The sequence below is a fragment of the Falco cherrug genome, chromosome Z (genome assembly GCF_023634085.1).
Source record: "Falco cherrug isolate bFalChe1 chromosome Z, bFalChe1.pri, whole genome shotgun sequence".
NCBI classification, from domain to species: Eukaryota; Metazoa; Chordata; class Aves; order Falconiformes; family Falconidae; genus Falco; species Falco cherrug.
Window position 1 is genome coordinate 24,303,667 of NC_073720.1, and position 16,969 is coordinate 24,320,635.

Sequence of the window (16,969 nt, forward strand, 5' to 3'; positions counted from 1 at the left end):
GATATTGAAAGTAAAGATAAGATATTGCGGTTGAGTGACTAAGGACATGCGTACACGTAACTTGAATCACTCTCACATGCAGCCTTGTCTTCTGTGATGCTCTTCACCTTTAAATGTATCTGTGTATCCAAGCGAGACAAGTTGTCCCTTTATTTAAATGCAGGCTGTACTCCCTGCTGGACATGACTGCAAAGACGACAGTCAGAATACAAGTTCATGTGAGACATGGGAAAAAGTGAGGGTAGTTGGAACACTGGAACAGGTGGCCCAGAGAGGTTGTACAGTCTCTTTCTGAGCAGATGTTCAGAACTGAACTAGATGTGGTCTTGAATAACCTGTTGCAATCAGCCCTGCTTTGAGCAGGTCTGACCCGATGATCTCCAGAGGTCCTTTCCAGCCTCAGCTATTCTGTGATTTGTACAATACAAGATAATCTACTTGTGGGTGTATATATATATAATGCTTATTTTAGATGGGCAAAACATTATGGATCTTGTGGCTTTCTTCTACACTAAAATGCTAATAAACTCTGTCTGCAATTTATTAGCAGGCTATCTGGTCAGTCCCATAATCAGTATTTTAAATCTTCTAAGCAAGAGTTGTGCAAATGTTTATACAACAGCAGTGCTGATGTTATGCTAGTACTTTGCAGAAGATTGTAATAAATAATAATGGTTTATAATTGGCCAACTGTTGTGTACTTAATGATTTTTGGGTTAAAAAACATAGTGTAGAAAGTCTGGTGGCAATGGTCACCTATTTAGGTGTTGATCCTGTTGGTAACTTTTGCGAATGATGGATACTGCTAAGAACTTTGTATATCTTTGTCACTGACTCTTGCAAATTTTCGTGCAGTTACCAAAGCCTCATAGCTCTGACTGTAAGGTTTTTTTATGTGACTTCCATCTTATTGTTTGAAGCATTTTAACATGGCTGCTATAAAGAGGTGTAGAATTTTCACTTTGCTAATCTTAATATTTCAAATAAGAATGGAAGGCAAAAAGTAAAAGGTGGGGCATATAAAATCTGTATCATCTTTTGTAGTACAAATACACCACTTCAGTCTGTCTATTAGTATTGTGGTGGAAGGATTACAGTACTTGTCTTAAAAAGGCCACTTGGAATTGAAATGCTTTATTGCTAATACAGTGTAACTTTTTTCTGTTGCAGAAGGAGTTGAGCCTTCCAAGAAGAGGAAGTTTGTGAGTATATGAAATATTTTCTATTGTGCTCACAGTACAGTATGTAGTTTTGACAGGTTTTGACTAGGTTAGTCTTCTTCTCAGGGCAGTTAAAATGAGAGTTAAATGTGGCTGTTGATCTGCCTTAAAACACATACAAAGAAATTAAGATTGTAAATGAAAACCTGTGGGTTGTGCATTGACCTTTTTTATGCCCATCCTCCTCTTCTAGAGGAGCATTTGTGGGGGATTTCCAGAGTGACAAGAAGTTCTTTTGTTGAAGCTCTTCTTTTGTATTGACGTTTTGTGTTGTTAAATATCAAGGAAGAAATTTGGGGTTTTTTTGTGAATGATATAAATGAAACTTGACAGGTAAGTAAAACTGTTTCCTTACAAAATTCTGTAGTCATACCTATGGATGAAAAGGTAGGAACAAAGAATAGATGAGTTCTACTGAACATACAGGGTTGTTAAGCTATGCTTTGGTTAGTGGAAGTAAAGACTATATGTTCCATACAAATTATTACTGAGTTACAATAACATGAACTCAGATACTGTGTTTTAGCTGTGCTGTGGTCAGATATCTGTGCCTGGGAATTATTTTTCTAGTGTTTTTGAACTGTTTGGTTTGAAAGCTTGTATTCTTATTTGTATCTGGTTTATTTTTTGTTCTTCATTAGTAATTTATTGAGATAGTATTGGGATAAGAACATAGCAAAATGTCTTGACAAACTCTGTTCTCTTGCTACCTTCTTTCAAAAAAATACCTTAGGACTATAAGGGTATCACTGTACTTGAATAAGCTTGTGTTAGTGTGGCAACACCTGAATAGAACCCTAAGCCCTTGCACAAAAGGCCAGTTATTTGATTTTATTTTTCTGTAGTTGTTTTCAACTTCATAGTGCTGTGTAGCTTTTTTTAGTGATAGGTTAATTATGTGAATAACTGAAACTGTAATTGCTGGGAAAGTGAACTGCTATGTTGTTCTGACTTAAATGGCATACTAAAGCCTGTACTTCACAGGACATCTGTTGACTTGGAAAAGACTTCCTTGTTTTTGGTTCTGACACATGAAAAGTCTTAAACTTAATAGTAAGCCAGCCCATTATTTAAGAAAGTCAAGAAAATATAAAATGAATTCCACATTAAGATTATTGCAATGATAGAAAAAGAGTTAACAAAAATATTTTTGGTGCATTGGTGCTTTATATTAACCTGAAACTGTTGTGAGAGCCGAAGACTTTCTGTGTTGAAGTTATGGCTAAATTACTGTTGACTTCAGCCAGAGCAGAAAGTGGCTCTTGAGGCTCCTTTTTTTATCTGTAGCCACGACCTTGCTTACTCTTGCTATGATTTTTGACATAGAATACTGTTAGATGTTTTTCTCAGAGTTTGAAAAGTGGCTGCAGAGCAGTTGCCTCAGTTGTGTTCGTGTATGTATTTTTATGGCTGATCACCGGGATGTAAGTGCTCATTCTGTAATGTTGCTGAGACTTCATAGTAGAGATCTAGAGACTTCTAGTAAAGATCATGTATGATCATATCTATTTCTAAAAGTGCTTAGGATTCTGTGGTGGTACTTTAAATTTTAATACTGCTGTCTTAGTTAACAGGGCTTATAGTGCTAAGGTTAGCAAGGGCTGTAGCATCCGGGGTTGTGTGTGTAGGCCATGTTGGCTGCTCTATTTGTGTGTTACATGCATGTTGATGTGAAGGCAATTTCAAAATGTTGAGAGGTCCTATGTTTTTATTGCCATAAACACCTAGAGGTCCCAAATGGCTCCAGGTAAGCATATCACTTTGTCTTCTGGAGCTTCAGAGCCAATGGCCTGCTGAGGATGCAGCTTTAAGCAGGACAGGAGGAGCTGGTTCAGGGGTAATTATACAGAGAAGCTTGGAAGGCGAGGTTTGAGTTGATGAATGACTGGTATTGATATTCCCCTTCCACCCGTCTACCCCCCACCTTTGAAGTGGTCTCTTACTCTCTTATATGATACAATCAGAGGATGAAAGGAAAGAGTGATGCTTGAGGAACTGTGTCTTGCTTATGGTTCACTATGTGTATGTTTCAAAGAGCTAGTGTGCAAAATATTTAATCTTTGTTTTATATTTGTTGCGTATTTTTTTATACTTTATTTTAGACTGGTGCCAGCCGGCCCATACAAAGTTGTTTTCCATAAAAATACAGATAAATTTAAAATAAATTTTCTATGACAACATAAAGGAGACTGCTGATTTTAAGGGATATGGCGTATATATAATATGGTAATACAGACAGGTGAGTATTTGGCAGGAGGCATACTGAGTAACATCACTTGAAGTGATGTGTGACTGATACATAGTACCGGCCTTTCCCTGCATATTCTGCTGAGCCAACCAGAGCTCTTGTACTTACTTAACTATGTGCTCAACTCGGCGCTGGAAGTGGTGTTTGGGTTTCTTTTATTAAGTTGATCACATACGCAGTGAAAGAGCGTGATGCTGACTTACTGCCAGCTAAACCATAAGCAAAGGAGTCTACCTGTGCAGTAGTTGTTATTCCAAATTAATTAGCTGTAGCATCTATTTCAACACATTGTGTTACCTGCTGCAAGTCAGCAACTCTTGCTTACTTGTTGAACCTCATTTGCCATTCATCTGCCAGGGGTATCCCGATGGTGCCATTGGACACATATGTTCTTACCATGTGTGCAGTTACTCCACGTAGTAGCTGGCCTTTTGATCTAGCTCTGTGGCTGTCAATTTACTAGCCAGCTGGGACCAAGGTGCCATCTGTTTTCACTGACCTGTTTATGTTATCATTGCTCAGTCAAAATATGGAGACTTCCCTGGAAACCGACAGCTTACCTGCTCTGTTACACAAGATTCAGTGAATGCAAGGACAGGGTAGAGTGAAACTCGACTAAATGTCAAGGTCATGGTGGTGGCAGAAGTCAAGAAAGAATCTGTAGGGGTTGGAAAAGAAGGCATGTAATGTGTTTTATAGGGTAAAAAAAAAAAAATACCTGTGAAAGGTAATTGAGGACACAAAGTGGAGGAAACTTGGAAAAACAGGGAGCTGAACTCTTCCACTCTTCCCCAGATTGTCTGCCTGTGGGGCCCCATTTGGACCTCATGAGGTAAGTTAAGCTTTCTGTGGGCTTCCTACAATTAAACCCAATTTTATTTTTACATATTTGTTATCCAGCAACCCCTGAAGAAAGGATTGGAGACAAAACCACATTAAAGTTAATTTTAGCATAGTTGGTATAAACTCTGAGATAAAGGTGTTGGTAGAGAAAGAAGTGAGCTTTTCCATCCTCAGAGCACTGCCTGGCTGTGCTGCCACAAGTGCTTGTTGGACATAGGCAGAACTGATCTGGGTTGCAGCTAGCTTCATGCAGGTTCTTCAGCATGTGTTACTGTCCAGCTGCACAGCGGCCTTGCTGGCAACCAGGTGTGGTGGTGTGGAGGCAGAATGAATGGCTAGGAGCGTTCTGTAGGGCTGTCTCCAGCACCAAAACAGACTTCATACAAGCTTATCATGATTACAAACCTGCCTGGCTGTTACTATCCCACTTTACAGTTTTCTAATAGAGTTGCATCCAAGTATATTTCTGCATACTGCCACTACAGGGATAGATTATCTATATGTTGTTACAATATTTTTTTAATAATAAGTTTATTTTCACCAAACTTCCAAACATCAGGGGAGACATTTGTGTTTAATATTAAACCAGATATAGAAATATAATCAGAGTGTTGTTAATGTCTGTGTATAAAGCATGCAGATCCTCTGATGAACCAGAGAATGCCTGATTGCATCTAAAAGTCCCTATCCTTTACACATTCAGAGTGTATCTAGCTGGAGTAGGTAGCCAGAGGAGATCTCTGTGTTGCGTGTTAGCTGGGTGAGTTTCCGTCACTGAACTTAAGGCATTGATGTTTTTATCCTCTTTTTATTTCCTTCCCATACCTACAGAGTGCAGCAAAATGAGAACTACAGAGACAGGACATGAAGTCAAAGGTTATGGCACAAAAATTAGCCTCAGCTTTAAGTGGGTACATTCTGGTTTAAAATGCCCTTCTAAAAATGAATTAACAACAGGCTTCTGTGAGGTGGAGAGGAGCCTTTGGAAACAGTAATACTTAAAAAGAAGTAAGTGGGTAGATAGAGGAGGTTCCCACTTTCTGTAGAGCTTCAGTGGTTAAAGCGCCTGCCCTGGAAGTAAAATACCTGACTTTTCCAGACTAAATCAATTGTCTTTCCTTTTTCTTTTCTTTAATTTGTCAATTTCAGTTTGATTTAGAGCTGGATAACTTTTATGTATTTATTTTTGCTGCATCTGTCCTTCCCCTGACATATCAGTAACTAATTTAAGTAATTATAAAATACGGACTCCAGTTTAGTAGCAGCAATTATATAATATACTTGCATCTGTGGAATGTCAGTTGGTCACAGAATTTTCATAAAATAAATTTATACATTAAAGTGAAGCAGCTGATACCCTTGGATAACAGCAACATAAGAGTGTGTCCAGCCAAGAATTCAAGAGAAACACTGGTTAAAACTATTGCTTGCTTTGGAGCTTAATTAAATAAGTTTTGAGAATGTTAATAACAGGTTTGTAGGAAACTTTTTATCAATGACAAATATGGGCTATCAGTTAACCTCAGAGAAGTGGGAATGAGAAATTGAGTGGAATGGAACTATGAAATCATGCCAACCATACTTTAAAAAAAAAAAAAAAAAAAAAAAAAAGAGATCTGAGGCCACTGTCAGGTAGGTGGAGAAAACTGGAATTCAATTGACAGTGTCTTTGTGCACATCTGTATGTATGCTTATGGATAGATACAGCTATAAAAAACTTGTCTGTTTATAGGGGACCTGTGATGTGGAAAAGTGTTTGGATAAGACATCAGAGCACCTAGGGGAAACCTCAAAAGTGAAATACCTTGATTGTACAAGCCTAACTCTCCCAGCAGCCACCTCTGAGTTTGAGTTTTATCTCCCTAATTCCGTAGACTTCACTGTGATTCAAAAGACACAACTGTCAAAGACAGTCAAGGAAATTGATTTTGAGTAACTGTGAAAAATTGAAAAATAACACAAAAGCCTCAAAGTACCCCAAAAAATGTAAGAAAGATTGCTACTTCCTTTGTCTTATATATGTATGTTTCAGGGCCTGTGTGTTTGCTTATGCATGCAGCTTTTTAGCTTTTTTCATTTAATATCTTTTTGCAGGAGGGCACTATTCTGAAAGTGCTCGTGTCATGGTACATCAGAAATTAAAATTTGTTTCATTATCTCTGAAGACAGAAACTTCATTTCAGTTCTGGAAAATAGAAATTAGTTTTGGAAAATATCTAAATTATTTTAGACAGATCACTATAAATAATACTAAATCTTTGAGAAATAAAATATATTCCATTATAATTATAAAAACTATTGAAAATGCGGTCTTGAGATACTCAAGTTACTGAAGATTTGTATTCCTAATTAAAATAAAACCTCTCTATTTCTCTGTTTATGGAAGTTTTAGGAATTGTTTCGATTTTTTTGTTTGAAAGTATACAGCCTCTACAATCTGCTCTTCATTGAATGAAGTTGAGTGCCTTAAGTTGCAATAACATGCAGTATTCCATCAGAATTATTACAGGAGAAAAACTAATACTTAGAACTTTCTGCAATACACGTATCAACAGTTACACCTAAACGTGAGCAATGAGTTCCTCACGCTGTAAAACAGTGTTGAACTGGAAATATGTATTGCTGTAGCTCTCTTCTGTGTATATTTTGCTGCTATTGTTGTTTGTATTTGTGTAGGGATGAAGTAAATGTGTTGACCTGAGGTGAGTGTTTTGATAAGTACCATTGTAACACTGAAAGTATAGATATTTAGATCAGTTTGTTCTTCAGAGTGTCTGCCTCTGTGGCTGCGGCTCACATGTCTTCTGTTGGCAGGAATTTTTACTGCAAATTAGTGTGTGCTGATAGACTCCATCTGATGGCAGTTTAAGGAATTCGATGTGCCTGGACAAGGGATGTGGGGCAAGGCTGCACCCAGGAAAGGACTCGTTGCATGTCTCTGCAGCGTGGTGACGTTTGGCAGGCAGTGGGCAGTGCAGAGTACCTAAGCAAGAAGGCATGTGAGCCAGGACTGGCAGGAGCTAGCCCTTTTTGTCTCCTGGCTTGGATAGTTGGGTAGTGCAGTCTGTACTGTGGGTACAGCTTATGTGTATCCACATTAGCTGTGAATCCACCTATTCATAAAATTCTACTTCCATTACATAAGCATCAGATGCTTTTACCACTTTTTGCCTGTGTGTTAGAGCAATAGACTTAGTTTGCTGATGTAAAATATATCTCAAAAAAGAGTAACTTTCTTCTGTTGGGTTAGTTGCATCCATGTTTAGGGTTTTGCAGGCATAGTAGCAAAAAATAATAAATTACCTTTGTTGGTGTCACAGCTGTTTTGTATATTAGGAGACAACATAGTACTGTTAAATTGTATGATAAAGACAAAGGGCTTTTCTAAGGTGGAAGCTGTGGGTAGAGTTGAGAAGGTCTTAGCTTTAGAGCCCTGAAAATGGAACCAGCTATTCTTTTCTTCCATTTAATTTTCATTCCCATTTCATCACTCATTTTCTTCAGCTTCATCTGAGCTTAAAGTAAGCTAAAACTCCATTTTGGACTTTCAAATGATTAGGCCCAATACCTTGATCTTGTACCTTTGTAATAAACAACGAAGCATTAATTGTTAAAACTAGTCACTTTTTCATCTTACGTTATTTTGGAGATTACCATTATCTTAATTTGGAAATTGGAGTGGATTAATTCTTATTGCCAGGTAATGCATCTCTTAATTTTAATATGAATGGATTGTGCTCAGATAGATGCTCTCCCCAGCCCACATTTGATTCTTAAGACGTGCATGGTTTAGCATTAAGGGTTGTTAGCACTCTTTCTGTGTCCACTTCTGTGTTAAACGAGAACGTGCTCGTTTAGCTGGTTTTCTCCCTGATGGCAGTATGCTATAGTAGGTGTACTGTATAGTGCTCAATAACCACATTTCTGTCTCTCTGACACTAGTAGATGCAAGTCCTTAACTTTGAGGGGTTTTCTACTGCTGTCATTGAGGGGATTCCTGCCCCCTGGCCCTGCAAGTCTGATTTTGTGATGTTTTGCTTATGCTACGAGTAGATCTAAAAGTCCTATCTCCCTTTTATAGTTCTGTGCTGGTGTTTCTACAGGCACCTTTTGTCGTTAGCAACACACTGGGAGAACAATGTCTTCTAAGCACTCCTACGTTATTTTTCTTAGTGGTGGTTTGCTAAGCGCAGCAGACACTCTCTTAAGTTGCTTAGCATTGTATTTGTGATTAAAATGCATCTTTATGTAAAGGAGCACAGACTGCCAAGAGATCCAGATCGCTTCATATGCGACAGTCTTGTCATCCTCAGTATTTATCATTTCTTCAATGTTTCACCTTTGAACTTTCATCAGTGGTTTTAATTTAATTTCCTTATCACTGATGGAGATGCTGAATAGCATCAAGCCAGCTGATAAAATTCTATGAACTCGTAAAAACAAAAAAACAAAACCACTCCTTTGTGCAGAGGAGATTCATCCACTGGTTCGTTGGGGTTTTTTTTGAGATCTGTCAGTGGACGCTGGATCTATTTAATGTATAATTTATTGAGAATTTTTTTATGCAAACTGAGCAAGGACTTAAAATACTTCACAGAGTCTCATGTGTCTGGGCAGGTCATTTGTATATGACATGGGGTCAAGGGCCACCAGCTTTTGAATCTTCATCATATCTCTGGGGTTCCTTGTGATTGACAATGAAAAACTTTGTTTTGGACATGTGTTTTGTATGCTTTAGGAGCCAACAGTTACTGTAGCATGATCTTTTTCCCTCACAGTGTTGCTTACTTTAGCCTTCATAAATTACGTGCAACTCTACTGCCCATTGTCTGTGTTTCCTTGTGTTAAAGTTGTGTTGGGCTGACGGGAGGTGTAATGGCACGTGCAGTGTGCTGTGTAGCCTTGTTGCCATCTTCCTGTTGCCAGCACAGCATCTTCTGTGGACAAGTCCTTTGTGCTGTGAAGAGTACAGGAATGATTTTGATGTAAACAACATATCCCTTGGTATTTTATGGCTGTTAGTTGTGTCCTTGGCTGTCAGTGTAGGCCATTCTGTTTAATTGTATTCCGTGGTGCTTTTTTGCTTTTTTTGATGCTTTCATACATGCATTTGCACCCTGCTCCCTTTTTATCAATATTAATATTATTACATATCTCTGCATGTTGTCTCTTGACTCACATTTTACTAGTGTATGTGTGGGTTTTACACAGTTATGTCCTCTTTCTATGATTTATTACATTATTACATTATTACATCATGTGTTAGAGAAAGGAGCTATTTGTTTTAATGTCCCATCATGTCCCTTTTCAGTGAAAGATGTATATGCAGCTTGAGGATATTTTAAAGCTGTGTGAAACCTTGTTACCAGTAAATTTATGCTCATATGTTCGTGTGTGTGTGCGTGCCCATATTCTTTATGTTTGCAGGCAAAAAAAGTCAAGTAGTGATGACTTCTTTGTGTGCTTTAAGACTATTTTTTGTTGTATTAACGGGACATATGTTCCTGCAGCATTACAGATAGGTTTAGAAGGCCCAGAACATTGCAAAAGTTATTGACATAACATGGCTACCTGGAGGATTGATGTCCAGAAAATGAGCTATTCAGGTTTTAAAGCTTAATTGTGTAACATAATATTTATCTGTTGTTGTTCTGTGAGTGCTGTGTTGTCTGAGTAAAGTAAGTTATCAAGCTGACCTATGCTTGACCAGGTACCTTGTTTCTCCACAGTGCTCTGGGTGTGCTATGCCCTTCTGGAATTTTGTTTTCAGCTACTTAAGCAAGGACAGGACTGGGTCAAGAATGAAAAATAATCTTAAGTAATTCCTTATCAAAATTGTGATCAGATTAAGCCATAGGGAAAAGAGCAAAATTAAATCAGTCTCTAGGGTCATGGTCCTGTAGGCATGTTGCAGAACTTCGGGGTGGGGGAATTGCATGATTCTTGGAGAGAACAAAGAAAATCAGTTATCTGGGTGCCTCTATGCTATACCTAAATTAAAAAATGTTTTCACAGTAGAGTAGTTTATATGAAATTTTAAATACTTAAAATATATGTATACATGCAAATATTTTTTTTATAACGCATGAGGTTCAACCTAGGTATTTGAGGGCGAGATCTCATTGCCAATGGATTGCTGGCAATGTAAAGGTAGGTGCCGAGGTGCTAAAGCAATTGAATCTCTACAAAGAAATAGCATTCGAAAAGACCTAATCAGTTCACTACTGTAACTTGAATAGTGAACCTGACAAAGTGAGGCAAAAAAGAGTAATACGATGGAGGTCTGACAAACTGGCTAACCCACTGTTCTTGCTCTTCTGATGCGACGTTCTGCTTGCCTGAGCAGCCTTTTCTTCAGCTTGTGGCCTTTTTCACTGAACTGTTCTGTTTCTGCAGGTTCTGCGCTTGTACCCTGCATTGCCTGTTGAACCAGCAGTTTGTGGTCTTTGCACTGTTACTGTGTGCATAGCAGCAAAGCATATAGCAAGAGCCGAGGGGAAAAAGCTAGGGGAATGTAATGTGAAACAGGGAAATGTAAGGGACGTGAAACAAAAAAGTGATGCAAGGGAATAGTGATCTCTGAGCAGCAGGTTGGGGTCTAGAGGTAGCTTAGTTTGAGTGCAATAATTATGTGATAAAATTCTGACTTTCAGTGGCAGATGTGATAGATGCATGTTGAATAACAAAAATTTCTGAAATATATATAGTCCAGAATTATTAATTAAATAGTTATTTATCAGATTAAATAAAATTTATAAGAACTCAAATAAATAAAAAATACTTGCTGTATTTTTAAATTAGCATTGCCTGTGTCCTCTCATTTATTCTGTGAAGAGAAGTTGCATTGTGAGCAAATAAAATTATTTGACGTTTGTTCTAGTAAAACTTCAAAATTGTATGACGTACAGAAAAAGAACAAATGACTGTGTAACAACCTGTTTTATTCTGCTGCCTGAGAAAGTACTTACCCAGTGAGAAAACTGGCAGAAAAACATGTGGGTAGTCACTGCTAGTCAGCACAACTTGAATTTCAAATACTAAACCTCAAAAATCTGACATACTGGAACAGCTTCTTGTTCATTGCTTGTTTTTTCCCCAGTGACATTGATTTTTGGAAGTCCATTTCTCTTCAGTTAAGGAAAATTAGAAGTTTGTCAAAAAGAATTGTTTGCCATAAATGAGTTGTAATGTCCTCATGAGTTGCACGATCTAGGCTGCCCTATCCTGTATTGATAAATTGGTCTTTTTTTATTCACTGATGCTACAAAGATTTGAATAATATCTTAATCTAGAGAGAGCTTTCTGAGGCTGTGCAGTTTCTAGCTAGCACACATTTAGCCTCTGTAGGATTGGGGTCATGTTGGGGCTCTGGGGAGATACGGGATTGTTTGATGAACCTATACTCTGCTTAAAAAGCTAATGATAGAGGGTTTTTTTGGTATTTTTTGTGGTGGAGATTAAAGGTGAAGTCTAACCTACAAATAAATGTTTAGATTTATTTTAATGAAAGAAGCACTCAGGTTTCTGTATAACATTTCTGTTCCTCTGGTAGCAATAATATCTGCATTCTAAATATCTGCTGTCAGCTAAAACAGGCAGTTGCTGTACATCAGGGATCTTCCTGCTCTGTGTCTTCTGGCATTGCAGATTCCCCCCACCCCCCTGAAATTTTCGGTATTATAGCCATACCATTACATAAAGTCTAGGCTGACTTTCTAGAGATGTCAGGATCATGAAATCCCAATGAGCCACTTCTGTTTTGTCTTGGAGGACGAAAGGTTTTTTTGCCTCCCTATTTCCTGTGAAATGCAAATTCAAACATTCTTTATATTAGTGAGTATTCTAGATCAGTACTGTTGCTTATCATAAAGGATATTCGTTTATTTGTTATCTGCAGTATCTCTATCATTCAGCTGGCTACCACAATGTTATATGCCTTGGCCTAAAGCATTTGGGAAACTCCTGTTCATGCAGAATGCTTCTGTATCTTCTGAGGAGCAAAAGAAACCTGCTGCCATGTTCTGGTTTTCTCCAGAACTCCAATTCAAGATCTTCATCCTAGTTGCTGCCTAGCTGGGGATAAAAATATTGGAAAGACCACCTGAAAAATAGTGTAGATACTTTCTAATATTAGCCTCTTAGTTTGCAGTAGTGTAATAATACATTTTTGTGTACATCGCTGTTCTGTTATATGCACCCTGGAGATACGTTTTGGGTGAAGCCAAATGGGAAGGTCCTCTGCAGGCTGTTAATCTGATGTACCTATCCCTAGTGGTGAAGTAAGGGACCAGATGCCTGTGTACAGAGCACATGTGTACTAGGAAAATGCTTTTGGACCACTGAGTTTGTGGAATGTCCTCACATGCTTCCTTTGCTGTATCAACAGCTGGATGGCATCTATGCCTTCATATTGCCTGTCATCCTTGTCCCACAGTCCTTCTTGGCTCTCACCTTCCTCCTTCACTGAGCTTTCATATCTGCTACGGTTTTTTTTATATCCAATCTACCTTCTGCGTCAGTCTCCCCATGATGGGCCCCTTTCTGAACCTTTTGGCTCTTCATGTGTCTCTCTTTCCCCTTTTCTTTTTACAACTGTCCTTCCAGCGATCATTTGCCCTCCTAAAGATGACAGCCTGGGGCCCTGGGGAATGGATTCTGCTTGTGAACCTGTGCCACGAGAAGAGTAAAAGCTATGTCAGTGTCAGCATCAGGAGGTTGCTGCTGAATGTGAGAGGGACTGTCAGTCATAAAATTTCAGAAGATGAACTCTTCTTCTGGAGTACCAGGGACAATAGCTGGATCTCAGAGGAGCTGCAACGCAGGCATGTCCTCACTGGCAGAGATCTTGAATGAACTGGGAGATGCTAAAAATCCTGATGCATCTTGCTCTGAAGGCTTTACTCTATAGTCCTGGGCAGGAGTGGGTGAGACAGCTGGAGGAAGGCTGGTTTGAACTTGGGGAGTCAGTAGACAGGCTTGCAAGTTGTAAAGCAGTCAGAGTAGTGTATGGCAGCAGGAGGTACCCTGTGCTGTCAGGGGCCCCATTCATTCATGGCTGGTGGTGGTGGTGCCTTCTCTATAGTTTGGCCACATTGGCTGTTTCTTGCGTGTTAGTCGCTTGTGAATATACTGCATTATATTTGTGGCCCTGGCCATTTTTGCCTCTACCAGCACTTCTGTATCTGCCTAAAACTTCTGGGCCCTGTTGAATTTCCTCCATTGTAGTATCTGCCTCCCTCTCCCCATGGGAGTTATGGGTTATGTTTGCACTTTTAAAAAGATTAGTTGACTGAGTGCCGTTCTTGACACACTTGTTTTACCAGAGGTTTTCCATCCATTTGTATTTTCAGTCTTTGCCTAAAGCAGAGTGCCTTCCTTGCAGATATGTTCTCTGGGATAGAGCAGAGGAGAGCTGGGGCAGGGATGCCAAGCCAGGCTTAGGCTTGCAGGACTCACTCTGTGAACATAGTTTTCATATGGGGATAGGCATGCCAAGAACCTGGTTGCCAGGTGCTTTGTGTATGGGAAGATGGGTGATGGCTTCTGGTTCTAAAATGAGGGGCAGAGAGCATGAGCAGTACTTGCAGGGAGGTTGATGGCTCACTGAGACTGGAGGCTGCAGAAATGGAATAGGTTACTTCAGCCAAAAGCATGGGCAGCAGGAAGGTGTGTGGCTTCTGGTGTGGGCTGAAGAGGGAGGTGGGGATGGATGGCAGCAGGACACAGCTTTGCTCTTGTAGGTTTGCAGAAGGAAAATGCCAAGGCAGCATACTGTTCTGTTCAGCAAGGGCTAATCAGCCAGTTCTGCCTCTTCAGTCTTCTAAGAAGCCTTTGCTCCCTGAACCATGGCAGCAGCTAACCTGGCATTAGCATACTTCGCTGCCATCCATGCACAGCTTTTCTTTGCTATCTCTGTCCTCGTGGCCTTTCTCCCAAATGTTGCAGTGTGTCCACTTCACTGACATGTTTTTTCTTAGCAAGCCAGTCAGGCTTAGACCTGTGAGATTTAATGAGATGTGTTGTGACAGCTTTCACAGGCAAGTGAAACAGGTCAGGAAGAGTACCGGGGGTAAGTGGGTTTTTTATTGCCTGAAAGGGATTGTTGCTAACTGCCACAAGAGGAGCAAGTGATGGTCTAAAAGGCTGACACAGGTTTTGGGAGTCTCTTTATATTCATTGTGTGTTGGTTGCCACAGTGCAGAAGGCAGTGCAGTTGCATATAATCGCATTTCTTCATATCTCAGTGGCTTCACTTACAAATGTTTAGTGTGGTCATGCCCCTGGGCAGTGAAGGCAGCTGTAGCATTTGAGACAAACATGCTGTACGAGAAGTCCCTAACATGGGGCTGAGCATACTGCTGGAAACAAGCAAGTTCTTGCTGTTTAGCCTGAGTGGAAAAGCTCTGCTGTGCCTCTAGCAGGGAACACAGACAATGGAAATGGTTTTGTCCCTCCTCTGCTACGTAGTATTATTTTGCAGACAGATGACTAAATACACATCCCACTTCAATGCAGCATGTGATGGAAATGGGATTGAACCACACATGTTCTACATACGTGTGTCGGTATGGCCTTAAGATCCAACCTGAACTGTGATTCTTTATAGTATTGCTGAGATACTGCTGAAGGTGAGTTTTTATAGAGTGTTGTCATACTTTGTGGATACTTCTCCCCTAGGTTCTGCTAGGACACACTTAAAATGCATGTTTTATGTGGTTGAAGTGAGACTGTAAGAAGTACCAAGAATATTTCTTGTGTAAATCTAAATCCGGAAAGCTTTTAGATAACTGCTCTATAAATTTGAACTTTGTTTCAGATTTTTTAGTCAAGATTTACCAATAAGCCGTACCAGCAAATCTGTCAGATAATAAGCTGGTATGGCTTATTGGTAAGTAAACTGGGGGGAGAGGGTATGGGGTTGGGGATATTGTCAATTTTGCTATATTGCCTGTAGGGTAGAAACACTAAGCAGGAAATTAGACCCGGATGACTGGCTTTAGTCATTATTTTCCATAAGTGACCTAAGTGATGGAATAGGTGGTATTTTTTAAGTTTACAGCAGACAACAAGATGGGAAGAATGCAAATACACTGAAGAACAGCATGGAATTTCAAAATCATTCTGACAACCTGGAGAAAATACACCAAGTGAAACAGATAAGCTGGAGATTTCTTCAGCAGAAAATACTCACCTGTTCAGATACAAGATAGTTGGATAAGCATCAGTTTGCAGAATAGGATCTGAGAGGTGTAATGGTTCTGCAGTGTGATGCTGTGGGGAAAAAAGGGTGGATGAAGAGGGTACATCATGCTGGGAAGCTGATGTTTTGAGCTGCAAGGCACGCAGGATTTTTCTACCTTACATACAACTTGCAAGGCCTTGTGCTGCAGTGCTGCATTTAGGTATGACTGCTATGCATTGAGTTGGATCATCTGGAGAACAAATGATGAGTCAGCTGCTTTGAAAAATTGACATGATCTGTGGAAAAACATTTACCAAACTGGGGTTATTTACTCAAGGGAAGGCTGAGGGGCAATTGTGAAAGCCTTCCAAGTGTGTGGAACATCTGCCATGAGTAGGAAACAAAAGTGTTTTCTATGTTTTTGAGGTGTCAAGCAAAACATAATGTTTTTCAATTGCGACAAGGGGGATTTGGCTTAGATACCATTGAAACCTTCACAGTCTCTGAATAGTGAACCACAGGAGTGAAGTACCTGGGAGTATTGTGGAATCACTATTAGATGAGGCAAACAGCTGGCTGGAGTGATAGGGGAAATACAGGTATAATCGACCTCTCTTAGGGAAGAAGGTGATCTCTTGAACTCCTTCTGGCTTTCTTTATAATGTATTATTACTTTAATGATTAGTTGCCAAAAATTTATGCTGAAACTTGATACCATGTTTTAAGTGTCGTCTTTCATGGAATTGTCTTCTAATAAACAGCATTATTCATTTGTGCTTGTCTGTTATGACAGGATTCCTTGTGAAAATGTGTATAGCGCTTTACATAAGCATAAGACAGATGAAAAAAAGACAACAAACTTCAGTCTTTCTGAGGTTTTGTTGTGAAAGCCTGACTGCTCTATTTCTGCTGCTCACCTCTGTTTGGAGCGCTTGCCTACCCATTTGTCTAATGACTATCCAGAGAGAACCAGGAGGTGTATTGTGAAAAGAAATTCAGGCAAACATGTGTCCTTACAAAGCTGTTGGGAAGAAGCATCTGCAGGCATACATGTATTTGTGTGCGTGATGGGACCTTGATAAGGAATCATGTTATCAATCAGCCAAGAAAGACTTTAGTAATGTTCTAGGTATATATTAGTTGTTGATAGACAGGTGTAGGGTGTTGGGAGAAGGGCTGCAGGCTGCATTATAGAATCATGACATTTGTTATCTGTGCTTTAGCTTTTTGAAGAAGAGTCACATACCATCAGGATCTTAAAAAACTGTTCAATAGAAGATATTTCTTTTTTGTTTTCAGTGTGTTCCTTTTGATGCAAAAATAAATACAGGAAAGTTAAATGGTATCAGTTAGCACTGAAATGTAACTTAAAGATAGACCAGTTAAAGAAATGCTCATTAAGAGCATGGGTTTGGGTCATCCCTGCATACCAAGGCTCTTGAATTTAAAACAAACCAAACCAAACCAAAACTCAAA

The 16,969-nt window shown here is 39.4% G+C and overlaps 1 protein-coding gene across 3 annotated transcripts in view; it reads left to right on the plus strand.

Annotated features, from left to right (window-relative positions):
* MAST4 (microtubule associated serine/threonine kinase family member 4) overlaps positions 1-16,969 on the plus strand; it is a 274,356-nt gene that overhangs the window by 117,953 nt on the left and 139,434 nt on the right. For all 3 annotated transcript variants that reach the window (XM_055699400.1, XM_055699403.1, XM_055699402.1), the window contains one exon: positions 1,171-1,202. In XM_055699400.1, the coding sequence (XP_055555375.1) occupies positions 1,171-1,202 (32 nt within the window). The remainder of the gene's footprint in view (positions 1-1,170; positions 1,203-16,969) is intronic.